The 27220-nt window shown below is 42.2% G+C and overlaps 1 protein-coding gene across 7 annotated transcripts in view; it reads right to left on the reverse strand.

The window, feature by feature from the left end:
• The window catches only part of NFATC1 (nuclear factor of activated T cells 1), a 106439-nt gene extending 79641 nt beyond the window's left edge, over positions 1-26798 (reverse strand). For all 7 annotated transcript variants that reach the window (XM_010708284.2, XM_010708281.2, XM_010708283.2 and 4 more), the window contains exons 1-2: positions 25615-26798; positions 16774-16933 (exon numbers count right to left, since the gene is read on the reverse strand). In XM_010708284.2, the coding sequence (XP_010706586.2) occupies positions 16774-16933; positions 25615-26783 (1329 nt within the window). In that variant the 5' untranslated portion in view covers positions 26784-26798. The remainder of the gene's footprint in view (positions 1-16773; positions 16934-25614) is intronic.
• Between the last annotated feature and the right edge of the window lie 422 nt (positions 26799-27220).

A 27220-nucleotide genomic window follows, 5' to 3' on the forward strand; every position in this document is an offset into this window, starting at 1 on the left:
GGAGGCTTTGCGATGGTCTGAAATAAACCTTCTTGCTCCTTCTGTGAGTAACATGAATATTGACGGCTTCCCAGTTTCACAGCACCTCCATCCCTTTTATTTATGTACAAGTGAGTTAATGAAGGAAAGCATTTTTAACAAATTATAAAAGTGTAGAGTGAGGATGGCTTCGACAACAAAGAGGCAGAGAGCTGCTCACAGAGTTATGGAATTCTCTGCTAGTTTTTGCTTCATCAGATACGGATACATATGAGATTAGAGACAAAATTTCTTAACAAGTTTTTACATATTTGGAGTCTGCTCTATGTTTAACCAATTTCTGCTTCATCCTTCTTAAAAAGCAGCATCTGTGCTATGTGGTAGAGTAACTCCTTCTTCACTGTGAAAGGTGCAGCACTTCCCAATCCTCTGACTCTAATCCTTGTAATCCTCTAATTTACACTTCCATTCCTTGATAAATAGAACAGACTAATGCAGCTCTCTTGTTCTTCGGAGTCAGAAGAGTGCTGTTTACAAGCACATACTCTTCAAGGCAGGTTCTGCTTCCATTTAATCCCCCAAAAGGTACCAAAGTGTTGTCACTGCACACACAACATTCGTAAAGGTGCTGTTTGTGGCTCCTATCTTAAAGCAGAAATGGCAACATGTTTTGCACTTTTGGTTCTGTTCTCCTTCCACAAGCCACCTTTGATCCAATTGGTCCTAGAGCTCTAATTACTCTGAACTTTTATCTGAGAGCATGCCTTCCACAGAAAGCATCTTAATGGAGCAATAAAAATAGGCCAGGTATATTTTATGTCTCAGCTTCAAGGTTTTGACCTCCAAAACAGTCTGGTTAAAATGTGAAAAATTCTGAGATTGGATTCCACACTGTGAGCTGTTTGAGAGCAATGGTGATATCACTGATTAATGTCACCTGTTTTACAAAAAACAAAACAAAACAAACAAAACAAACAAAAAAAGCCTTCTGACATTTGCACCTTTATTAGAAACAAAGTAGTCTTTAGGTCTTTTAATTTTGCTAAAAGCAGAATTTTAGAATGGATACAGCAGATCAGATTGTCTAACTAGCACAGCGTGAGCAGCTCTGCCCAACAGACCACCAGGGCTAAAATAAACTGAAAGGTCTGTGATCTTTAACATCAAGTAAATCAAATAGGTAGAAGAAAGTCTTATGACACACCTTCTCAAGACCTGTGGACAGTTTTCAAGCAGTCATTCTAAATACCCATGTTGACTAGAATTATTTGGCAACAACTGTTGCACTAGAATTTCTCTCAAATATTGACAAGCACAGACCACAGCCCTGTTCAAAGCTAATAAGATATATATAAGATAAATAAAACATTGTAAATATTAATGACTGAACTTGCAAATAAAAGCTTTTCAGAAGAGATTATTTGCTGCCTTAAATGGATGACACTTCAGTTGATGTAGTAGGATGTCCTTACATGAATGGGATTTGCAGAGGACACTGAGGGTACACCATCTTCTCAAAGGGAGTCACAATGAGTACCAGTGACCAGCACCTATGCTTTTACACCAAACTAGGACTGTATTCAGATCAATTTGTTGAAGTTAAACATGGCTCTGTTAAGTCTCAAGCCTGAGATAGGAACACCAATGTCTCAAAAGCCATCAGTCCTCCCCACCATTCTCAAACCTAACTTGGGTATCTCAGTTAAGAAGTAAATCTTAGTCCTGGCTAACTGATAAGACTGTAAAGCCTGCTAGGCCCAGTGATACCTAATTATATATAACACATCAAGCCAAAAATAAACAAGGGAAAGTTGGGTGATTCATGCCACCTTAACTAACATCTACAGGCTGGACAACCATGAGGAGTAAGTAGTTAATCGTGACTGCCTTCACAGCCAGCAAAAAGAAATTTGCACTCTGAAGGCGTGACTTACCTGAGCTACTTCAGATGTTCTCACCAGAATAAAATTAATAGCTCCCTAAACTCTATAATGACAAGCTTTCCCCTGATGACAGAGAAAAACTAAAGCAATTAGCTCACTTGAAGACATCAACGCGTAGCCAAATAAAACTGAAACACAGAACTGCCCTGCAACCGACCTGGGGCACAGTTCAAAGCACGAGTCTCTCACAAACCCTGGCAATACTGGAAGAAAGATGCACCGCACCTAACCTGAAGAGACATCCAGAATACTTTCTGTGAGAACATTCCCACAGTGGCACAGTCTGCTACAGACATGATGTTTTGCACTTCACTGTCACGCATTTTGAGCATTCGCTCATAACTTTTCATGGCAGTGGTACAGGACCATCAACTTGGACCACAGAATGGCTAAGGTTGGAAGGAACCTCCGCAGGAAATCTAGTCCAACTCCATGCTCAAGCACAGACACCCAAAGCAAGTTACCCAGGACCACGTCCAGACAGTCTTTGAAGGAGACTCCAGGACTGCTCTGGTATAGCAATTCAGTGCTCAGTCACTGTGCTCAGTAAATAAAGTGCTTCTTGGTGTTCAGGGGCACCTTTTGTGTTGCACTTTGTGCACACCACCTCTTGTCCTGTCACTGGGCAACACTGAAAACAGCCTGCATCTATATTTATTGCACCCGCACTCCAAGTATTTGTGAGGGTAAGCCCCTTCTTAGTCTTCTCTTCTCCAGGCTGAATGTCCCAGCTCTCTCAGCCTTTCCTCATAGTGAGATGCTCCATTCAGTCCCTTCAACATTTTCATGGCCCTTTGTTGGACCCTCTCCAGTAGCTCCTGTACTGTGGAATCCAGAACTGGATACAGTGCTTCACGTGTGGCCTCATTAGAGCTGAGCAGGAGGAGAAGAATCACCTCCCTTGACCTGCTGTCAATACATAATGTAGACCAGAATACTTCTGCATTGGTCTCTTTGGCAAGGTCACCCTGCTAGCTCATGCTCAATTTGGTGTTCACCAGGCCCTACCAAGCTGCTTTCCAGCTGCACAGCAGCCAGAACATCCTGGTGCCTAGGATTGTTCTTCCCCAGGTGCAGGATTATGTACTTCCCCTTGTTTAACTTCACGAGGTATCAGTCAGTCCACTTCTTCAGCCTGACCAGGTCACTCTGTATGGCAACACATCTCTATGATGTATTAGCCACTCCTCCAGTTTCACATCATCTGCATACTTGCTGAAGGTACACTCTGTCCCATCATCCAGATCATTAATGAAGATGCTGAACAAGACTGAACCCAGTACTGACCCCTGGTCTTCACCATTAGTTACCGGCCTCTAAATAAACTGCACCACTGTTCACTACCCTCTGGGCCACTCAGGCAGTTTTCGATTCATTTAACTGCCTGCTCATCCAGCCCAATCAGCCCATCACTCAACAGTTTGTCTGAGGATCTTAAGGGTGACACTGTCAATGGCCTTGCTGAAGTCCAGCTGAACACCATCCACTGCTGTCCTCTCATCTCATCTATCAGGACACCCATTTCATCGTGGAACCTTGTCAGGTTGGTCAAGGATGACTTCTTGGTGAAGTCATGACTACAGCTGATGACTTCTCCTTCTTGTGCCCACAAATGGTTTCCATGATTAGCTGCTCTATCACCTTCCCAGAGACTGGCGTATAGTTGCCTTTGTCTTTTTTCTTGCTCTCCTTGAAGATAGTCTGATGTGCTTTCCTCCCATCTTAGGATAATTCTACCTGCTGCCATGATCAATCAAGTCATAGGAGCCATGTCTCCATGACCCCAACAAGACCATCTCCCTGCAACTGTACGAACAACTCTAACTCATCACATTTGTTCCTGTGTTACTGTGTTCATTAATTAGTATACAGGCACTTCAGACAGGCATCACAGCTAGTTGAGTTCCTAGAGAGAGTTAGGGGATTTTGCTACTATGTCTGTAGGCACCTCCTTGATTACATGCAATCTTTGGTAGTCCCTCCACAGTATATATGATGCGGTTCCTGGAACAGTGGTACTTTGCAACCCTCTGCACTCCCAGAGGGAAATACCAAAGCCAGCATGATCAGTGCTTCAGTTCCTCCACTCAGATTTCCGCAGGCCTCAGCAGCAACACATGGCTGGCACCAGGTGGTCACATGTACCAGCTTCACCTTCAGCCTCACTCTCTGCTCCTTCCCCATGGATGAGATGGGACTGATAAAACAGCCCTCCCTCAGATAGGAGGTACTCATCTGCGGGGTAAATTCACTCATCTACAAAGACTGCAGTGGTCCCACTCATTCCAGCAGTGCTCCAGATGTAAGATCAGCAGAAATTCTGGAGTAGCTTCAAGCACATTTCGTGTGTCTTGCTGTTGCTTTTATTTTGTGTGTGGTTTTATATTAAATTAAAACTTACATTACATACCTTATACAACAGGGCAAAAACCATTTGCTAACAACTCAAGAGATGGGAAGCTGAAGGTCAAATTTAATCATATTTTAGTTTATTGTACTCAAGACTGGAGGAAGAATTCTTTTACTCATTAGATTAATTCCTTAAAAACATCTGCTCTTAGCTACTAGGATTCTAAGTTAATGCTGGCCTGTGACTAGAGCAACTATATGTGTAAAATCCATTTGACTGAGAGCTTCAGGAGCTTTATTTACATTAGCAAAATTGCAGAGCCATAGCTTACTGTCAGCATCACCACTGTGTTGTTTTGCTGTTTGGAAAAAGCTCTCAAACGTGCATCCATTTCAGCTACTGTTCTTGTGCTGGCAGTAGGGCTATGTGAGCTCACTTATTTCAAGGTTTTCCTCGCAACCGAGAGGGATTAGGAAATGGGGCTTTGATGTGTTCAGGACATGTGCTTGACATTACTTGTATACCTAGACGCTAGCACATGTGCCTGCAAGTTGTGGTCTGAATTGTTTGTCCCTGTCAGCTCATATTTTCAGCTATGGGTGGAGTTTGTGTAAAATTCTACTACTACATGCCATTTTATATTCAGCTAATAATCTACAATCTATATTCAGTAACTATATTTGGTTCTACATTCAGGAATATTTTATTATCGTAGAATATGAAATGCAACACACAAGGCCCGTGTGATGAAAACATCATCATCACAGTAGAGGAAGCTGAATACTAAAGTTACAGCCATTTGGAAAATATTTGCAGAATTTTAAAGGATTATTGATCAATAAATGCCATCCCTAAATGTAAAAAAGAATATATACCCATTCCAAGTCACTTTATGATTTCCTGCAAATATGAGTAGATGTTTACTTATTTTCTATAGCTTTCAAAGCATTCTGTGATGACAGGTGCTATCTAAATATCTAAATAGTGTTACACACACAAACACATGGTGTTGCGTTCTGTTTTAACCAAACAAAATACTCATCTGTGGCACAGGAGATACAAGATGTTAAAGCACTGAGCTCTGCAAAGAGTGGCAGCATTTTGTTTGCTTCCCCCCCCCAGCAAGTGTTATCTTCTGGGGTCTTATCCAAGGTGGAAAAACTGATCTGACCCATCCCAGTTACCCTTCTTCAGCACTTCATTTGGCTTTTAGACATGCTATTCCTCTTCAAGTCAATGAGTTTTACTGCTAAATCTAACCTGAATGCGCTGCCAATTTTCTCCGGTCTTTTTCTTCTAGAAATGAAGGCACTCGATACATATACAGCAGTGAAACTGTATTAAAAGCCACAGCAGGTGGAGAATAATACAGCCCAGGGAAATTTTTTTGACTCTACTCACTATCAAAGCTATGCACAAAGCACACCAAGGCACAGTAAATAAAGACATTTCACACAGGCAAGCACGAAATCTTCCAAAACAAAGAAAATTAAATTATCTTTCAAATAAAGAGCACACTGCAATGAAACACTAAATGAGCAATTCTAATTAAAAACATGCTGCGAATCTCTTACTTTCCACCAAGAAAAAAAAATCACACCAGTGTTTATGCATGTATAGCCACTCTCTAAAACCAGTCAAGCAGCTTTCAAGCCAAACAATGCAAGACACAGCATCTCAGTTCTACAAAACATATTGAAACTATTTCCAGAGCAGTCGTGACAACAACATGCTAGGCGAGGATCTCCGGGGAGGGGGTGGCTCCCTGGTGCTGCCCACTGTATTTGGCACAGGGCTAGCAGCACCCGTGCAGCATCCTATCCCCCACCCCATAGCCAGCAACCTCCCAGTGTATGCAGCCCTGTGTACCAATGCTTGCTTTGGCAGTGGTTAGTCTCATCCAAAACACAGCTTGTAAACAAAGCCTTATGTACCCACATGCATACGCAGGAGAGTTGAAGAGCTGGTAGTCCTGGCCTCAGGCAAGCATGGGCAGCTGCTGCGCAAGCTCTTCCACGCAGCTCTGTTCGAGCCTCCTAATCCCTACATGCTGCAATCATCTCAGGCTCAGATCCCTCTCATGGCAGTGCTAAATCAAGCCACAGCCTCAGATGAACACGCTGAGATGGGAATGAAAAGTCCAGGCTAACTCTTTGCCTCTAAGCAGGGTTAGAGTTTCACGTACAGCTCAGTTCTGAGCAGCTCTCCAGAAATGAAACGCAATCCCTCTTCCAACCCATTTCCTTCTATTTATTTACCTTTTCGCAGAGCCACAATACGCTGTGGGCTTCCTAGACACTAGCCACTGTCCTTTCATGGGCAGAGAGCCAATGGGATAGAAATGAATGGCTTGTTATGTACAGCAAAGACGGATAACCTGTGCAGAACATGTATGATATGCTGATACTGCTATTCTGATGCAGGCACAGAAACAGGAACCGGCTAAATATAGCAGACTTCAGTGGCTGATCTAAATTACAGACTTAAACAATATGAAGAAAGGTGCAGCTCTCCCAAAGACAGAGAAAAGTAACGGGAAGATTTTGCTAAGTGAGGAGAATTTTGGTCATAGTATCATTATTCCTGAATTGCTATCAGGACAGTTAAAGCTTCAGAGACACAGAGACCTCATGCAGAAATGTTTACAGACAGGTGAGAGTCAGCATAATGATGGAAGAATGAAAGATGAGATCAGCCCAGAGAATCTCTAAATCAAAAGGATTGGGGAAAAGGAAGATCCAGGTAACAGCTTTCACCTGAAAACCACCAGAAGGAAAAAGGCACACGTGGGGTGAGCCCTGAAAATGATATCCAAAGGAATATCCTTTAAGAAGGAAAAACTATTAAACATCCTGAAAACCATCAAAGAGGCCTGCAAGGGCAGAGCACAGATTCTGCAGCCTGAGCTCTTTTTTCATGCTGTTTCCAGGCAGCTAGCAGTCTCCCATGCTCATGTATGATACCCAGCCTCTTGTAGCTCCAGTGCAAAGCAGTGTTAAGTGTCTTAATCCACATTTTGCAGCTGAGTAATGTGGGTGACAAGAAATAACAACGCCACTTTATGAACGTAGACTTGTTTGTTAGAAAACTCAAGCTCACGTTAAACCTTTAATCTTACTTTATTAAAATTTAAGGATGCACTTATGTTCTCTGCCTCACTGTAACAGAAAGATCACTTTTCTCAGTCTTGTTTGCATTTTTTCTCTTACTTTTCACAGAACTGTATTTTTGCACAAGTATGATTTCAAGTGGCAAGGGAGGATGGTTCTCTCCAGTGAGACAGATGGGATTTTCCCCATTAACATCAGTGAGATTAGCTTTTGGTGGTGACACTATATTACCAACGTAACAAAGAACAAAACTTGTTGAAGGGGACTTGGCTGTAGGTAACTGAAATGTTGAGGAACTCCCAAAAGTGTAGCATTGCCATGCCTGTAAGTGCTGTTTACTTTTATTGCGGCTCCAGTTGAAACTCGTGGTGTAGACTTTTAATCCTTAATGTACATTATGTCTGCATGCAAACCACAAGCAGGAGTTTCTCTGTTTTATTGGGTACTGAAACATTAAAAACAGGTGTTTAAAATGCATATTACAAATCTGTCTGCAACCTGTAATAATTTTGGTACATGCAAGTAAATTGATCACTAGTGTATTTCAATTGTTTTAGTGAAAATATACAACTGCTAAATTATTTCTTAAACATGTGGAGAGAGAGAAAGTTTATTTGATTTTGCTCCACTGACAGCAGACAACATACTCCACTTCTGTATATTTATATAGCAGATGCTGTAATGGATCATCTCTTTCATGGCATGTATCAAAGAACATCTCTTGAGCTATTCTTCACGGGGAAAGTCGAGATAAACCCCTGCTCATCATGAAAGCTGCAATGTACTTCTAGAGAGCAACAGAGTAATTTGACACCATATTTTCCACCGATTCAGTCTGTTAGTTGGAACAATGACTGATTAAAATGGAAAATCTACACTATTACCACATATAGCGACACTCCAGATTATAAGGTATAGTACAGATGTGATTTCACTCTTCTTACATACAAAAATTAGAGAGTATAGACCAGAAATTATTCCAAAGTAGTTACCCTGATGTGAAAGTGATCTAAAATATGAGCTGGCCCCACAATACCTTCATGCAGAATGCACTCAATATAATTTTTGTGGTGTTCTGTGTAATTTGGAGTACTAAGAAGGAAAATAAATTGTTTGCCCTGAGATATTACTTTTAGGAATAGAGGACAGATGTCTAGTTGCTGAAGCAGACTTGTAAAAAATTAATCACTTGCCTCATACAGGTTAGCAGTATTTGGCAGGCAGGTTAGCACAGCTCATAATGAAGCATCTGGCTTTTGGTAGAGCTGCATTTGAATTTTAACTGTGTTTTGTTTCAGCTTTTGGGCCCATATAAACGTGCAATAATCTGACAAGTCTGGAGCGGATTTGCTGATTGATAACATTGGTGTAGATCTTCTAAATTGCAACGAAAACTGCAGTCAACTGAATTAGTAACTGTGCCTCAAGCTCAGCTCAGTGCCTGGGTGACCACTGCTGAACCTCCCTACAAAGTCATTTTAAACCCAGTCCTCAATCTCTCACCCATTCAAATTATTTTCTTAAAATCAGCTAAATTAACTACAATAAGCAACTCCTAAGCACATACTTATATAAGAGAGAAGAATATCCTTTGCTTCACAATCACAACCGACTCAAGCCATCACTTTTTGGCAGCACGCACATTCTAAGCACAGCATACAAGAGAAAAATTTCATCAACAATCTCCTCGAGCACTAAGAACTGCAGCCCCTTCCATTGAGCCGCTCTGTTGTGCTGGTTTCACAAAAACAGGATCAAATATCCTGCTAGTTCTATTGGTTTTGTTCCTCTTTTTTTTTTTTAATGTTTTAAACAAAATATTAAAAACTATTTTTTTTTCAAGTTATACTTAATGATATTGTATATTTTATAAAGGCTGCTCCAAAAGTAATGCCTCCTGTTTTATTAAGTTGGCCCATGAGGCAGATGTTGGTGGTATGGCAACAGAGGCTGAACCTTCCCACTGACACTCCGTTACATGTTGTTGCTGTGTGACAGATGGCAGCAGAGTCTGACGAAATGAGGTCTGATTGTGGACGTGTGTATGGAGCAAAGATGTGTCACTGAATTCCTCCACATGGAAAAAAGGGCACCGACTGACATTCATTGACACCTGCTGAACATTCATGCAGACCAAAGAGTGGATGTGAGAATAGCGAGGCAGTGGGTGGTGCACTTCAGCAGTGATGACAGCAACACTGGGTCACCTTCTATGGTGCAGATGTTTATGAGCATGGCATGCAGGCTCTTGTTAATGGCTGGTGAAAATGCACAGCTAATGGTGGCGACTATGTAGAAAAATAGTGTTCTGTAGGTGAGAATTTTCTCTGTCAAATAGTGTTATTGTGCTCTTTGCATCTGTTGTAGTTTCCATGGAAATAAATAGGAGGCATTACTTTCAGAGTAAGTTATGTATACACAGCCTAAGACATTTCCTCTTCACCCAGTGTGGCAAACCAAAAGGTTGGACACCCATGTATAACCATTTTTTAAAAAGAACACTTTAAAGAAGAACAGGTCACACTGCAGGCTCCTGGGCTCTACTACACCTCAAAAGTGAGCACAAAGAAAGGAATTTGGGAGCACAGTTCTGCAAGTGCATTTGCAGCACCCTTAGCAGCAGTAACACAAATGCCCAGTTTGTGTAGGTATTTTCCAAATGCACTGCTGTGAGGAAATTGCCTATGTCAGCCATTGGTTATATTCAATTTCTTTTGTTTCTGTCTTCATTGACTGCTACCCACTGGAGGACAGTCGCACACCCACAAAAACACTTTCACCTTGTTTTGCTATGTAGAGAACAGAGAGGGGACAGATTTCTTATTTTTTGTTTGTTATCTTTAGATCTGACCACTTGTGATAAAGGGGAATGGCAACTTCTAGAAAGAAAATTCAGCAGTGGAGCATGAGACATGGCATTTACAACTTTTAGCAAGGGCTATGCAATATTAAACAGGTGAGAAGGAGGGATGGAAAGGAAGGACAAGAAAAAAACACAGCACTCAAACAGTCAAGATTGAGTCCTGATTCTTCCCTGGTGAGCAGCAATACATTTTTTTAAAGTAATGCTTCCAAAATAATGATAAATCACCCTTTCAGACAGCATTCAAAAAAAATCTTATATGTTGCAAGCATTTCATTGATGTAGCATGACAGATGAGGACAATGTGAATGAGGCAAAAGAAAATGAAGACTACCACTTTTATGCTCAATTTTTCTTGGCCTTACAAAGACTTGCATCACATTGTTTCCAGACTTAGAGTATGTGAGCTGTTCATCATCAAAGCCATCAGACAAAGGGAACAGAATCGTTCTGTGAGATAAAGTTGACTCTTCTGCTTCTTTGCTAGGTCTAACCAGGATGGAAAATATTCATTCATCCATGCAAAAGAGGTACCATGAAACAGCAACGACACAGTTTGCATCTTATCAGTAACTGCCAGAGGACAGTGAGAAGATGTCACAGAATGAAAGAAACATAGAATATCCTGAATCGGAAGGGACATACAAGGATAACTGAGTCCAACTCCTGGCTCCACAGAGCACCACACAAAATTCAAATCCTACGTCTGAGAACACTGTCCAAACACTTCTTGAACTACATGAAAAAAAGAAGACTCAAAGGTGCTGAGTTGCAAACTCTCTTCATCCACAGTAAGAGGCAGAGGCCATTCCAAGCACACGGCTGGCCTTCAAACACCATCACTAAACCGTGCTTTTGGAGCTGCCAGTGAGTCTGAACTGAAGGCAAACCCAGCAAGCTCTTCTAAATCCTTCAGGCTGGAAAACCAGATTAAATATCTTGTCATCCAAACAGTCAGGATATGTCCTACAGCATCAGCCAGGCTGAGCATGGGTGAGGCACCATTTTAAAAGGAGAGTGGAGTGCATCACCCGAGTGCTGGCTGGTGGAAATTTTGTTTATTCACTTGGAAAGGGCTGATGCTCTAAACATCAGAGGCCTGTCCCCAAGATCACTCATAAATCAGACTTGAAGTTGCATTTTCAGGGTTATTAAATTCTCATTGGCTAACAGCAACACTCTTTTCAGAGTGGCTCCCTTCTGGACTTGGCCTTTCCTAGGTAAGCCATAAGCTACCTATATGGAAGTGCCCTGTGGGACCAAGCTTTATATGAAATACCAACAAAGAGAAACTCCCTTCTTCCCAAAATATCATCTTCTAATGATGAAAAGCTGCAGTAAAAAACTTTCAGTGGGCTTTCTTCCATTTGTTGGATTTATAGAAGCAATAACAGCTTTAAAACATCTGCCATATCATTCTACTTTTCAGTTTTGATTATCTGTCTGCTAGTTTGAGGTTAGTGTTAACTATACAGATGCAAGAAGTGAGAAAGCCATTCTGCTTAGATTTATTCTTATGAAGAATAAGGCTGTCCAAAGTAAGGCAATAAAACATAGGCTCCTTTTTGATTTGTTGTATGGTCGCATGGCTTCGTGCTATTAGTTGCAACCTGGCTAACAGGTGCTTGGTAGTGTCTTTATATTCTCACATAAGAAAGGATCATATTTCCATCTGGATAATAGGGTGACACTGTCTTCTATAAAGAAGTTAAAAACAGCACAGAACGGAAGTCCACTGTGGTACAACAAACTAAATCTTCTTTTACTAAAAAGAATATGGCTTTTCTCTGCTCTGACCAGTGAACAGTGGTAAAGGGAAAATGGTTAACACGATTTTTTCCACATCCACTCCTCTTGGTCAGGCATCAGGCTGCCAGGAGCTGAATCAACCACGGACTGTTCTTCCTCCAGCTCCCTTGACTCACCCAGAAACAGTGTGACCCTGCCTCTTAAAAACAAACTCACGTTGTTTTGAGTCCCCTACCAAGAAAACACTTATGCACGCTCTCCAGGTATATGAGACATCCCATACTGTGCGCTTAAAAATGAAGCACAAGCTCACCACAAGCTCACTGCATTGCTGGGAAGGACTTGCCCTGTTCTGCCTAGAAGAGCCTTTATCCCTTCATCTCCTTCCTGTCATCAACTGCAAACACCACTTTCCAGTCCTTTCCTTTAGCTGTTAATTTCTCTCTTTCTCCCATACTGTTTGTGTAACTGCACAGCTCTATTACCTCATGCTGTCAACTATTTGTGAAGCATTATGTGTGATGCAGTGCTACATGAGGCTGTGGGGTTCAAACATAATACCCCAGTTTGAAGGCATTTGCAGCTCACTGGACTGACTACAGCCCCCTGAAGTTACAATGGTTTGATACTCTGTAAAGGGTTTGTGCAAGATATTCATAGTTCTTGGGTCTAGAAGCTGAAAGGACTCAGATGGGTGCCCGTGATAGCCAGCAGCTGGACTTCTGCAAGGCCTTTGATAAGGTCCAGCTTCACATTCATATCTCCAAATTGCAGATATACGGATTTGAAGGGTGAACTACTTGATGGATAAAGAATTGATTGAATGATCACAGCAAGAGACTTCATGTACAGGTGAAGGCCAGTGAAAAAAATCATAGAATCATCAAGAGGTTGGAAAGGACCTACAAGATCACCTAGTCCAACCATCCTCCAACCATTGCTACCACAAGCACTAAACCATATCTCGTAGCTCCTCATCCAGACACCTTTTGAACACTGCCAGGGACGGCGACTCCACCACCTTCTGTGCAGCCATTCCAGTGCCACCCCAGAGGAGGTGGATGCCCCTTTTCTGGAGTTGTTCAAGGCGAGGTTGAATGGGGCCCTGGGGAAACTGGTCTAGCGGATGGCAGTCCTGCCCATGGCAGAGGGCTGGAACTAGATAATCTTCAAGATCTCTTCCAATCGAAGCCAGTCCATGACAAGACAAATCTTTCACTTCCGTATTTATTTATTTTAACCTACAAAATTAGCGACTTTAGGCTTTTCATCTGTTCATGGGCTCAGATCAAATTATATACTGGAGCACACAAACCACAGGCAGCATGTGGCATCCCACTACAGAACACATGATACAGCAAAAGGCACAGCAACGTTCACTGTATCTTCAGTATTAACACATTTTTTCCAATAAGAACAGAAATCCAGGCCAATGCTAGGTATCTAGATAACAACAACAACAAAAAAAAACCAGAAATACCCACCCCTACAAATCATTTTCTCCCCCTTTCCTGACTGATTTATTTATCTCATATTGAGATTGAACGAGGAGAAAATTCCTGGCATATTTTATATTAAAAAATAAATAAACCATAATCATAACTTTTGAATGTGCTTATTTGACTATTCTGTGAATTTTTTTCTTTCACCTTTTACTCCAGTCTCCTATGGGAGTAATTCATAAGCTTTAATTAAACATTCTTGAGTATTTGGACTTTATCTCACAGATATACCACACCCTGCTTGTAAAAATTCCATCTCAAGCAGCCGAAGTACTTGACTTATCCCTAGGAGGAGTTATTAATTAGACTAACTGCAGACCATATATTTATAATTTGGTGCCACCACTTCCCATGAATCCCAAGCTTTTATCTGCATATTACTTACCTGCAGCTAAAACAGAATCATACCTGGCTGGAATGTAACCCCCATCTTGTGCAACTGTTCATTGCCACTTTTAAAATGAAGAATGGATGACAGGTCCAAATGGAAGAAATATTTAAGATGTTTAAAGAATTTTTTAAAATAGTCAGGCTAGCAGGCCTGATTTCACTCCCAGAGTGGTCAGACCCCCAGGTCTAACTAGCCTCACCTGACACCGTGCGATGCTTGCAGCCCACTGGGGCACTGGCTGGACACTGACTTAGAAAGGGAGAGTACCCCAGTCTGAAATCACCAGAGGAAATTACAAGCAACAAAATACTTCCACAGGCCAGCGGATAAAAGCTAGTGCCAGCCATGAGCTCACCAGCATCGCTCCCCAGCACCCCTCGTTTGGCAGTGCTCTGCAGCATTTTTAGCTTCCTAGGTGAGCCAGCTCCCCTCACTCTCAAAATGCTTAGCAATCAAGAACTAGGTTCAGGGCTGCTGCGGCAGCCAAACATCCACACAGGCATGGGGAAAACGTGTGAGAGGGGAATATCATGCTACAGGACTCAGCGAAAGCACTCATGGGCAACTTTATGCTCCTAAGCGCAGAAAGGAGGGTGCAGCCATCCCTCAGAGAAACATCCAAAGGAAATCCTGCTGGCATGAAACAGACTGGGAGACAGCCCGCAAGAGTCCCCTGTAAGCAAGCCCTAGGCAGCTGATGGAGAGATGGCAAAAGCAAGTGTCACTTCCCAGCAGCAGGTCGGGACAGGACTGTGCCACTTCAGGCAGCCCACAGAGCCTGCCAGGCTTGTTGCTACTGTGGGTCAGTAGTAGTCCTCACCTGAGGGCAAGCGTGGAAGCTTGGACTCCTTTCCGTGTAACTGAATTGAGTAAAACCCCTGACTCAAACACTTGTGGCACTTGGAAATGTGTTGGTCCAGAGCTGCATTTCACAGCTTCAATCAGTCGCGGAATTATCAGAAGTTACTCCCTAGATTACCTCCTCTTCCTTTCTTTGTCTAAGTCATTTTCTTTCTTTTTTTTTTTTTACATTCATCCATCCATTTCTGGTCTGAATCAGAAGCTGTTAAGTTTTTCCTAAAACAGCTAATTCTGGCTGGGATGACAATGTCGGTATGGAGGAGCTTTCTCTGGCCTTCTTTTTAATTTTTCTCTTTTCGTAGAAAAAGATGTTCAGGTTGTAGTAAAAATACAAAAAAGTACATTAATCTTTATTGAACTGGTAGAGCCAGCTCGGACTGGCTGCTTCCTCCCTTTTCCCTTAATGCCTATGAACAGCTTCCTCCCCTCTCCTCTTTTCGGACGCTGTGTTTGAAAGCTGCACGCACACTCCCTGCAGGCTGGGACAGAGGATGATAGGGGAAACGTCTGGATGCACTTAGTCCAATTAAGTGTTGGCATCACATTCAGTCTTCCTGAAGAGCACGTAGGAAACTGTAAATGTCAGGCAGGCCACTGTGAATTGATGTATCCCCATTTACATTTCCTTGCATCGAGCCACAGACAGAGTAGGTATTAATTGTCATCAAGTGCACTGTCACAAAACCCTCTTTAATATAATTCACAAGTGTTCTGCTAAAACCTTTAGTCTTTCAGCAGATCACTTCCATAATCCCATGTCACTGATGGGTTTTGGCAGAGATGAAGAGCAAACTGTGTTTGCTGCTGACAACTCTGCCACACTTTCCGTTTTTAGCTGCCACACCAGTACACAAAATCTGTAATGGCACTCCCTGCTGAATGTCATTCCGAACTGGCAGCATTCCTCCGAGCTGTGTGCTTGCTGAGAGAGCTTTAACGCAAACAAACAGACACACACGGGCCCTGCAGATCACCCTTGTGCCACCCGGCCTTTCCTAACACCGCTCCTCTGACAGGAAGACTTGTGGCATAAAGCCAAGCTGAACGCAGAGCCAGCTTGTGCCTCACTCCCACAGACGGTGCCATGACATCCGTGGGGCCTGCTGCGCCAGGGTAGTGGAAATACCTGGGCTCCCCTGCACGGAGATTCCCATCCCAGGCAGGGAGCACTCATAAGTTAACTCTGGGGTAAGAAAGCAGCCATGGAGGAGGGACAAGTACAGCTAGCTCTCTCCCACTTCTTTCTTTTTTTTTTCTAAACAACTAAATCTTGTTCTTCCTGCTCCTGAGAAAACTCCTTTAAAAATGAATGAGACTAGTCATGTAACTGAATTAAGAGTCAGCTTACAGTGTTATTAAATTAAATGCTTTTATATACAGTAACTGAAGAGCTTGGTAGAATTCATGAAACTGGATTCAGACTTCCCTCAGATATTTTCCAAAGTGGCTAGAAGGGTTTAAGGATCTAAACAGAACAAACTCATAAAACCATGCTTTGCACACTGCAATATCTAAACCAGCGACATGCTTCCACATTGCTGCTATGGCTTTGCCCTCCGACATGTGTTCACAGCTCTGATTAGATCCAACCACAAATTCAGGACTAAATGTACTGACACACGTCCCCAGCTGATTCCAGTATAAACTGCATGTCTGGAATCTGACTGCTCAGACAGGTCCATGGTCACAGCATTCCAGCTATACATCTCCAACTTGTGTACTGATGCACAAAAAAGCAAGAACGCATTTGTGCCACATTCACATTGCTAAGACTGCTGAGTGAACAGTGAGAAGAAGGAAAGGAAGAGAACAAACAGATGCTATTGCCTTATCTGCAATAAAAGCTTGATCCATTAAGTTTAAAATATGTAAAATATACTCCACATGCATGCTCACACACAGTAATCTCTGAGGATGTGAAAAACCTCCTATCACTTATAACACTTTTCAGATTTGGAGAATACATGGTGCTAATCACAGAGTGCCAAGACAAACAACCTGTGCTTCCACTGCACATTCTGGTACCTGTACAATGGGGTGGCCCCCAGCAGATGCCTTCACAGCCCCTCGACTGCCTTCTGTCTCATAATGAGCTCGGTGGTGGGATTTAGGCTGTACTTCAATACGCAGTTCATAAGGTCCTGAGTGAGATGGCAGCTGCCAATCAAGGGCAGGCAGGGATGGGCTATAATGGAAAGGAAAAAATATTAAAAATTAGCATCAAGTACAATATCACAAACCACAAGCGTCCAGCACTATTACTTTAAAGACTATGTTTCACAGTTCATCCTTCACCATCTTACATTCAAATTTTCATCAAAATGGATAACGCCATGACATGAGTAATTTGGGAAGTAATGATTATTTTATGAAGACTTATGGGTTGAACATAGTTGATAGCCCAGATGCTATCTAGTTTGTAAATAAAATGGGAAAACATTAAGAGGTGGCTTACAAACATCTTAATATATTAATTCTTGCATCAAAAGGTAGGCAGAAAGATGGAGAGGAATTTAGAGGAGAATATTTCAGCTGTGAAAGACAATGCCAAACCAGTTCTGGAGAAGTTATACATTTAATTAATCCAATAGATTTAAGCAAATCTGCATAGCAATAACAAGAAGGCCATTTCCCAGCCTTCCTGCAAACAAGAGAACATCTCACAGGGTCTCAAAGCAAAGCCGGTCTCTCACACCACAGGGAAGCAAGACCCGAAGTCAAAACGTGGTTACAAATCCTACCAATGATGACGCACGAGCCAGAAGAAAATCCAGCTCACTCTTCCGGCTCTGTATTGACTCAGCAATTACTAAAATATTAAGGACTCATTACTATCACAAAAGCAAGCAGAACTGACAGTATGCAATAGTGAGGGAGCGTCATTCTTAGAAACCCACATCCAGAGTAAAACCACACTTGAAAATATTGGCAGGAGAGCTGAGCTGCAAGAAATGCCACACAGATGCTCTGGGGAAAATGAGAAAGAAATGAACAAATATCGTTGAAAAAGTACACAAACGTATTGATCTTAAAACCAAAGCATGAGCTTCATGAGCTGGAGCCCAGTCAGAGGCCAGCTGGCTGGGATGTAGCAGCTCCCTACCCTGCCCTCGGGCCCTGGTGCCAATGTGGTATGAGCAGCGTGACAATGACCACAGGAAGCTGGCTGGGAGGGAGAGGATGCAGCAGAGCTTCTGTGCTGGGCGCATTTATTGCAGGCACGTATCCATTTCATTTCATTTTGTAATGTTTATCCAGTACTTATCACCAGCATATTTCATTTGTATCTGCTGGAGCACAAGTGCGTGTGCACTCATGGGACTTAAGGTGGTGCCAAGATTTTCAACATTATCTTCTTCACTGCCTATAAATTTGCCTTTATTATTTACCTCAAGTTTGAGTAACTTGAATGCCTATGGACAAGCACTACATGCATTACAGAAATCCCCAAACAACTTGAATGTCTACGAACAAGCACTACGTGCATTACAGAAATCCCCAACCTCTGTAACAAAATTTCTGTAAATGGTGGCTGCTTTACACTCAGTCAGTCATTATCTCACAGCTAACACTTTCCACATACTCCATCTGTGTCACTGCAGCCAGACATGCTGCTTTGTTGGCGAGAGAAAGCCGGAGCCTCTGAGGGCCCACTGGAGACACTACATCCCAGACGTACGCACACTCCAAGCTTCCTGCTGCTCTGCTCTCCAGCCTTGCCCCAGAACAGACAGGGCCCACCTCAGGGACAAGGAGATGGGTGTTTTGACTCAAGTCCTGCTCCTAGTCCTCAAGGCACTAAGAATGAACAATTTGCGCAGGCAAGCTTTTAGGTAGGCAACAAATGGTGTCTAGGAGAGGCACTAGCACTTCTTGCATGCTCTTCTGCTACTGGATGCACAGCAAAAGAGCTAAGAGCCAACTAAAAATTGTAGGCAACTGGCCACTGTTAAAGCCACTCTTCCTTGTCTAGTGCTGTAGGTACACATTCTTTAGTCTGAAAATCTCTAAAAAAAAAAATCTGGACAAGCCACATTTGAGTAATGACGACTGACAAGGCATGGAGCAAAACAGCTGTATCTCTCCTGGTGATGATCACCATACATTTTAAAACAGATGTTTCTGATTTTAAGTAAATTCTCACTTCACTGACTTTTTTTTCTTTTTTTTTCTTCTGAAAACACAACATCTATCCAATTAAAAAAACATTAGCATAACATTAAAAAGGCCTGCTCTAACTGGCAGCATGTAGCCCACAAGAGCAGACAGATATTTTTTACAATTTAGGGAACCATGTAATAGTTCCATGACTAATTAGACCTTTTAAAATAACCAACGCAACACACTTTCAAATTAGCATCTGAAAATGTCAGTATAATTAATTTATGATTTTCATGTTTTCAAATAAAGCATGAAAATAAAAATACGTTTGCTGCTAGTCTGCAATCTATCATCAAAATTCCAAACTACCACCTGACCAGTTATAAATTGACAATTAATGACAGTTTTCCTGATAAAGGAAGCAGAGTGATGCATTTGACAGTGTCACTGGCTGGGGCTGTAAGAGCTATTTCCTATGTTAGGTTATCTTCACCACGCACTTAATTTCCTGCAGCTAAATGTGGTTAAAGAAAAAAATCACCTAGCAAACTGTGTAGTGGTAAACTGAAATCTAGTTGCTGCAAGCAGACTTTATCAATTTGAAAACTACTTCAACTAGCAAGTATCACATGGAAGGGAGATGAGCCGCTCCACTAACAAGGGGAGAGAAAGAGAAAGAAAAGATCTTCATATCAATTATACATTGGTGTATTTCCCTCTGATTGAATTTTCCACCAACTGAAAATCTGTCCCATTCCATTCTACATCATAATAAATCTTCCAGCATTCGTTCAAAATGTTGTAAAGAGAGATGATTGTTTCAAGGCAGGTTCACAAAACCTGGTGTGAGACTGTAAAAAACTTGCTCAATGTAACTACGTCCTACATAAATCAGATTACAAAACAGATGAATTGTGATTTATTTTGCATACGCCAGATACACAACATGATTAAATCATAAACAGATTATCGAGTCTGGCTGACTTCTGCCTTTAGCAGAAAGATTTATCAAGTTACAGGGTAGGAAAAGAAAAGATATTAGGCAGCACACTGGAATATTGGCAGAGAGGAAACAAAGCCAAAAACTTCTATTAAACTTTGCAAAGGTGTGTAAGCCCTATTTTGATGGTTGTGCATTTGGGAATTAAATTGACACTACACTTTCACCGCATAAGCTACTAAATGTGCAAGGTCACTTGCAAAACTCTCGAAAGCATTTTTGCTCTTGGCTGCAGTTCTACAAAGGGCTCTGGAACAACTGTTGGTCTTGAAAAGAAATGAATCCTGCTCCTTCACCAGGTGCCACAGCACAAAGTCATCTACTCAAGACAGTAGTATGACAGCAGTAGAAGCTGCTGCCCAAGGAGCAAAGTGGAAAGTGCTTTTCAGCAGCTCAAGTAAAGCAAGTGACGTAGCCGTGTGGCTGAGACTTGATGCCTTCCACTGAACTCCTTTAGAAACAAAGGCATAAGCCAGAGAAACCACAGGGCTGCTGAACCTTCTAACATGCTGCTAAGTTTGTCCCTGCTTCAACTGTACACCAAATGCAAATGTGGTTATGATTTATTGCTTATTACATGTCTCATGTTAAAATGGATGGCTGTTTAAAATTCTTGCATGCTTTTCAGAAGCGTAAGAAAACAGCGCAGGTCCCACCGACTTGTGGTCTGAGACATATATTTGCTTTATATTTCACCTCTGAGAGGATATTTTTTTTTTTTAAATTTTCCTCTCTGACAATTGAGCAACCTGGCTGTGAGCTGTTAAAACAAATGCTGCATCCCACCCCAGACTTGGCTGTGCCTTACTGGCATGCAGAGCAATTTGCTTCACTGTGGAGTCTGTGCAGAGCTTTGGCATTCCTCACACTGAGCTCCAAGAGCAGAAGTCATCATCATGCTCATGGACAGATAATACACAACACAACCATCCTGAAAGATAAGATTCAGAGACAGATTTGCGTAGGAAGTGCTTCATTTGTTGACTTGGGTTTAGAGACAGAGCAAGAACCTAGTGCCACGGGAATGGCAGCAGCAAGTGGCTCACGTTGCATCTCTGCTTGTTCTGAATTTAGTATCATAGGGTGCTGAAATGAGCTTGTGAGGGCAAACCATTAATAAGGAGCTTGCAGGGCTGTCTAAATGAACTGAGAAGCAGTCAGAAGAAAGTGCTGGAAAGATTTAAATCAAACAAACAAAATGTTTTACTGAGATGAGTTTGCAAGCAGACCTACACAACTAAAAATTGGTGCCACATGGTGGCAGACTCAACTTGTTGGAGCTTGAAGATGCCTCTATGCAGCATGAATAGAGCAGGGAAGAGGAAAAGCCTGGATAGGTTCTCCCCTGCCCCCTCTCTCTGCCCCCCAGTTAACACCAGCTAGCCCTGGGAACTGGTTACCAGCACTTGGCCAAAAGTCTCTGTCTTACTGGGCCATGCCCTGACAGCTCAGCATTTGCCTTGTCTGAAGAATTTCCTCTGGTTTGCAATAAACACAAAAGCTTGCCATAAATACACAGTTCAGCAAATCTGATGTTGCTGTGCTTGTGATGGTCCTTCTCCACCTTCAGAAACACCAATTTTGTGGGAGATTCAAATTCTCCCAAGTAAAGTTATCCTTTCTCTTATCAGCTAGACCAAAATATCTATTTAAGCAAAAACAAGAATATCCAAAGGTCCATAAATCAAAAGAATAATAAGGAAAAAAAAAAAAAAAAAAGCACATTAAACCCATATTTTTTTAAGTAAATCATACAATTTGGGACTTCAGTGAATCATTTGGAATGCTTGAGTTTAATACTGTCACAGTCACAAAAGTGGACTAAAAAAAATTAACAAATAATGAACAAGTCCAGTGACACAAATAAAAGCAAAATGTGCTTTTGAAACTGGTAGACAGATACCCAGCCACACATTCTCTATATGCAAGTCACAGACTCCATATGTAAAACTACATGTCTCTCTCTGTTCAAGAAGTTATATGTATTATTTTTCAGGCTGAAAAAAAAAAGATTGCAGTGAAAAAAGTTGTGGATTTCAGCTGTTTAAAAAAAAGAAAAAATACAAAAACATACAGTAGGGAGCTTTTATAAGCCACCTGGAACTGCCTGTCTATTCCTGGAAGCTCCTTTTGGTGGTAGACCTCATACATGCCATACATCTGACCAGCAAACCCAACCGTTTCTCTCCTCCCCTTTCCCCACTACACTACTTCTGAAGAAAATTAAAATGTTACATGCCAACACACTTCTTGTTAAACTGATTAAAGCATATAGAGAAGCTGTTACTTTTCAGTGAATAAGAAGTTGTGTTAGTTAATGAGAGTAGCTAAATAGGGAGATGTAAAAAGATGTAAGATACTCAAAAATCTGGCATTTTCGTGAGTACCAATCCTTTCTGCTAAAGTAAATAGTGATTTGGGATATGCAAATGAGTGGGTAAGAAATAAAAAGCAGAATCTTAATTTTGGAAAGAGTCCCAAATACTGTGTTGTTGGTTCTGGTCTCATATCCAAAAGGAAGTCAAGCTGTGTAATTCCACGTTGCTTTTGACATTTTTGCCTGTGAGAGGCTCTCAATCACAGAGTAAGAAGAACTGATATAATGGTATCAGAGAAAAGAAAGCAATTGTTTCAGGGATGTTTAAAGAAAGTACAGAGTATTGCCTGCCTGTACAACAAATGGCAGATGACAAAATGTTTCTCCTGGTACACAGAGGTCTGGAAGAGGTATGATTGCCATTGCCACCTCACGGTTGGCTCTGAAGCTTCCCATGTAAATCTCTGCTTGGTCTGTCAATGTTTTCTACATCCAAAGCCTTGGACCCAAGACAACGAGTTGCAGCTCACGAATGGAGACAAAGCCCAGTGCCAACTCCATGGCAGCCCTTGGATCTGCCCTCCCATTCTCCCTCACCACTCAGCACCTGCGTGCCAACTGCCATGCCGCAATCCAGCTGCATGCTGGTAGCCCTTCCTGGAGGCCTGTCAGCCAAAGCCTGCTCTCAAGAGCCCACAGCTGGCAATCTGGAATAAGTTTCTAAACTTATGAATTGCACAGTCCTCTTCAGAAATCAGAAGAAAGACGAAGATTGTATTTCCATTGAGCAATGCATTACTCTCTACTCTGATTATTCCCTGTTTTTCTAGTACTTGGAAATACAAAAATTGATTGAGTTTTAATTGTGAGAAATAAAAAAAATACATCAGTTCCAGACACAATATTAAAAAAAACACTCTTTCTTTTTTAGATTAATGCCTGCCATAAAAACATGGGTAAAGAGACATCCATTCAGCTGCTAAAGCCTATTCCCCCTGCTCTCAAATACAGGGGAGAGGAAGAGAAGGAGGGAAAGGCATCAGTTATTTTCCAAGGCACGCTTGCTTTTGATGAAAATGTTATGTGTATTCAGGAAGAGACTGAGGAGGTAATCAAATATGGTTATCTCAAAATCATTACAATTGGGTAGATTTTGGAGCCTGAGTTGTTTGTTGGAACCTACCCCTAAAGTCCCAGCAGTTGAAATAGAACAGATGTGTAAAATAACAGGAAAAAAATCCAGATCTGTTGTGACAAATTCTTAACCAATTTTTTTTGAAAGATTTAAAATAACATAGTTTCTGTTGCGTTGGCTGTGATCCTGTTGACGTCTGTGCTCAGTTGCCCAGCACTTTCATATACATAAAATTAGAGGTATTTTTGGTGGAAGGAAGCATGGTCAGTGTATCTGATTGGTAAAATTACTTAAAATCACATTTCGACAGTAACTTCCAACTGCCCTAGAGCACGAGTTAATGAGATCACATGGAAACATATTGCGAACCAGGAAACATATTTTATACGAGACCAAAACAGTGGAAAAAATGTTAAATACACAATGTAGTGGGGCTCCGTTTTGTACACTTCACCTTTCTTGTTTGTGTTAGCACACAGGAATGCTGGGTGCCTTCTGACTGACTACAACAAAGCACATAAGGGCGGCTCTCTGCAACAGAAAGATAAAAGCGTGTTTGGTCAAACTCTCGCATTGTTGCCCTTGAAGTCTTTGGCAAAAAACAGCCAGACACAAAAGCCAATGTCCTGTCATTCTGACAAACTTAAATTCCTTTATACCTGTGGAAGGAGAACACAAATGGCTCTTTTTAAATAGTAGAAGGCTCTGAGAGATTTGCTGGGACTGAAAAGTATCCACCCCAGTGCTCACTGCCAGGTGGCTCCAGCAGACCCAGTGAGATGCCCACATTTCCCAGTTCTGAGCTGGGCCAAGGCCCTGCAAGAAGTTTAGACGGTGCCGAGAAGAGAAGATGAGCAGTGATGAGGAAGGGGAAGGACAGCATTACACAGAATCACAGAATGAACCTTAGAATGGCTTGGGTTGGAAGGCACCTCAAGGATCATCTAGTCCCAGCTACCCTGTTGCAGACAGGCTTGCCAACCACTAGACTAAGTACTAGATCGGGTTGTCCAGGGTCCCATCCAGCCTGGCCTTGAACATCTCCAGGGACGGGACATCCACAACCTCTCTGGACAGCCTGTTCCAGCACCTCACCATCCTCTCTGTGAAAAACTTCCCTCTGACATCTATTCTAAATCTCCCCTCCTTTAGTTTAAAACCATTCCTCCTCATCCTATTACTATTTATACATGTAAAAAGTTGATTTCCCCCCTGTTTGTAATCTTCCTTTCAATACTGGAACGTATTGAAAACGTAATGAGGTTTTCTTGTAGCCTTCTCTTCTCCAGACTGAACAAGCTGAGCTCCCTCAGCCTGTCTTCATAGGAGAGGTGCTCCAGCCCTCTGATCATCTTTGTGGCCCTCTTCTGGACCCTCTCCAAAAAAAAAAAAAAAGAAAAAAAGCTCCACATCTTTCCTGCTTTGAGGGCCTCAGACTTGGATGCAGTATTCTAGGTGAGGCCTCAGAAGTGCAGATAATCACCTCCCTTGTCCGGCTGGCCACCTCTCTTCTGATTCAGACCAGGATACAATTGGCCTTTCAGGCTGCAATATGGTGTAACATGAAGTGCCACAAACTGCTCAACTTCAGTTTTTGGACACAGATCACATCAGAGAGGTGCTGGATGGAGAAAAATGAGTCTGGCAATGCTAAGAGCCAAGGACACTGCAGCTGTGTGTTCACTTCTTTAGTGCAGAGTCCTCTTATGATGAACAAATATGACAAGAATTATCAGCTTCCAGATGAAGTTTTCTTCTTTAAACAAAAAATGGAAGGGAAGGGAAGAAAAAAGAAAACCAGTGTCCAACACAGATTGGCAAGAAGTTTTCAGATAAAGTTTCAGATGAAGTAAATGCTGAAACAATGTGTAGAAGAACCACATTCCTATTCTGTTTGTATTCACAGTCTATAACAAACAAAATAATGGAAACATCTCTTATTCCTGCAACAAAAAATGTATTTGGATACGATGAACCACTGAAGTAAAACCTCAGTTTGATGGTACCAAATTGACCTACTGCCTGACAAAATTCTGAATACCCCTGAATATCCTATTTCCACACTGGCTGGACTGGGGCCTGTTCCCATTCACAACCAACATACAATCAACTCCTGAAAAGGCCTTTTAATCTTTCAAGGGTTTACTCATGGTTGTGCCACACCAACAACAGAGGCAGCATCACGATACACATCTAAATGGAATGAGTCAGTGGGAAGATTTGACAGGAAGCAGATACGGGAAGGGGAAGGAGGAAAGAAAAGAATACAATAAAGGTATAAGCAGGATTGTCCTCCAAGCTGGGGCTGCTTACCTCATATAGGATGTAGGAGACAGAGACTTTGGTTTGGCCCACTGGTACGGATGCTGTGGCACAGACAAGTACTGCTCGCAGAAGTTTCCTTTCCTGATATGTTGAAAGCTAGAGAAGTCTTCTGGTGACAAGTCGGCAGTTGGCGATATGGTCCCATGATCCTCGCCAGCCGGTTCCGTTTTGAGAGTCATGGACGGGGTGTGGTCGATGGCAGTCTTCCTTGACTTGATGGGAATCCCGTCATTCATATCTATTGTGCTGTCGGTGGTGAGAGCATTTATGGCAGCCACAATGGCAGAGCTGGTATACTGGTTGGTGTTTCCTAGCCACGTCTCATCTGTAACACTCACTCGCGGTGAGTTTTGTGGTGAAGGCGTGGGGGAGTGATGTGGTGAGTAGGAGGCCTGCCGGCCATTGAGGCTGTACTTTCTCTTGTTGCAGGGAGACGGAGGCCTGGAGCTGCGAGCCCCCAGCCAGTTCTCTTCTGTGATGCTCGTCCTGGGAGATGTTGATGGTGAGTGCCTTGGAGAATTGAGCAAAGTGCAGGCCACCATGCCGCGCTGGTACCCCTCCTCTGTATCAGTGGTCTTTGGAGAGACGCACGGGGACTGCCACGGAGAGGTCTGGGGTGAAGTGTATGGATACGAATAGTTGGACTCGTAGGAAGACGCTTCAGAGTTGCAGCTTCTGGAAGACAAGCTACTAGCTGGGCTCAGGCAGGACGGGTCTCTGTATGCCTCAAGGTTTGGTAAGTTCAAAGTGGCAGTGGAAGGTGATCGCTTGGCATTTGGGATGGCCTCCTCAACCTCATCATGGAAAAACTGATTGTTGTTATGATGCAGTCCCATGTAAGAAGTGATTTCAATTCTGGGGCTCTCCAGAGCTGGAGCTCCATTAGGTCTGATGTTTGGAGGCAGGTAATAGTCGGAGGCCCCGCTGTCAATGTGTCCTCCGTATCCAGAAGGATGATTTGTTGATGGGACAACTGAAATGATGGGATTTGATGTCTGAAGGCCATGACATGGAGTTGACAATGAGGAATGCGCCACATTTAGAGGCAAGCCAGCATTTACGTTTGAAGATGTATAATTATAGTGTTCTGGAAAACAAACAAACAAACAAAAAAGAATGATATGAAGCGCTGTACATAAATACTCACTTAATAACATACCAAGCTGGAATGGAGGGACATGACAAAACACACAAGAGCACAGCACTGCTTGACAACCCAGCAGCATTAAGGGAGAAACTGATGACTGCATCTTTGAATACCCTACTAATTGAGCAGCACAAGACAAGCCATTTTGGGAGGAGAATTTACATGGACAGAGGTTGTCTCAAAGACACTTATGTAAACTTCAGAGCAAAAAAGGGTGCGTCAGCATTCAGGGACTGCAGTGCTGCCCAAGAGATGTGCTTTTATATAAGCGAGCTTTATTCCCTCCTTGAAAAGTTGGAGTACACAAAAAGCACAGAAAAAAAAAGGAAAAAAAGCAGAGGCAGACTATAATGAAGTCCGTGATGAAACGCATTCTACTAAAAAAATTATACACAACTGAAATTTCCATTACATTGAGTTTCCAACCGGTTCCAGTTAACTAGGTTT

This window comes from Meleagris gallopavo, chromosome 3 (assembly GCF_000146605.3).
Source record: "Meleagris gallopavo isolate NT-WF06-2002-E0010 breed Aviagen turkey brand Nicholas breeding stock chromosome 3, Turkey_5.1, whole genome shotgun sequence".
Taxonomy (NCBI): Eukaryota; Metazoa; Chordata; class Aves; order Galliformes; family Phasianidae; genus Meleagris; species Meleagris gallopavo.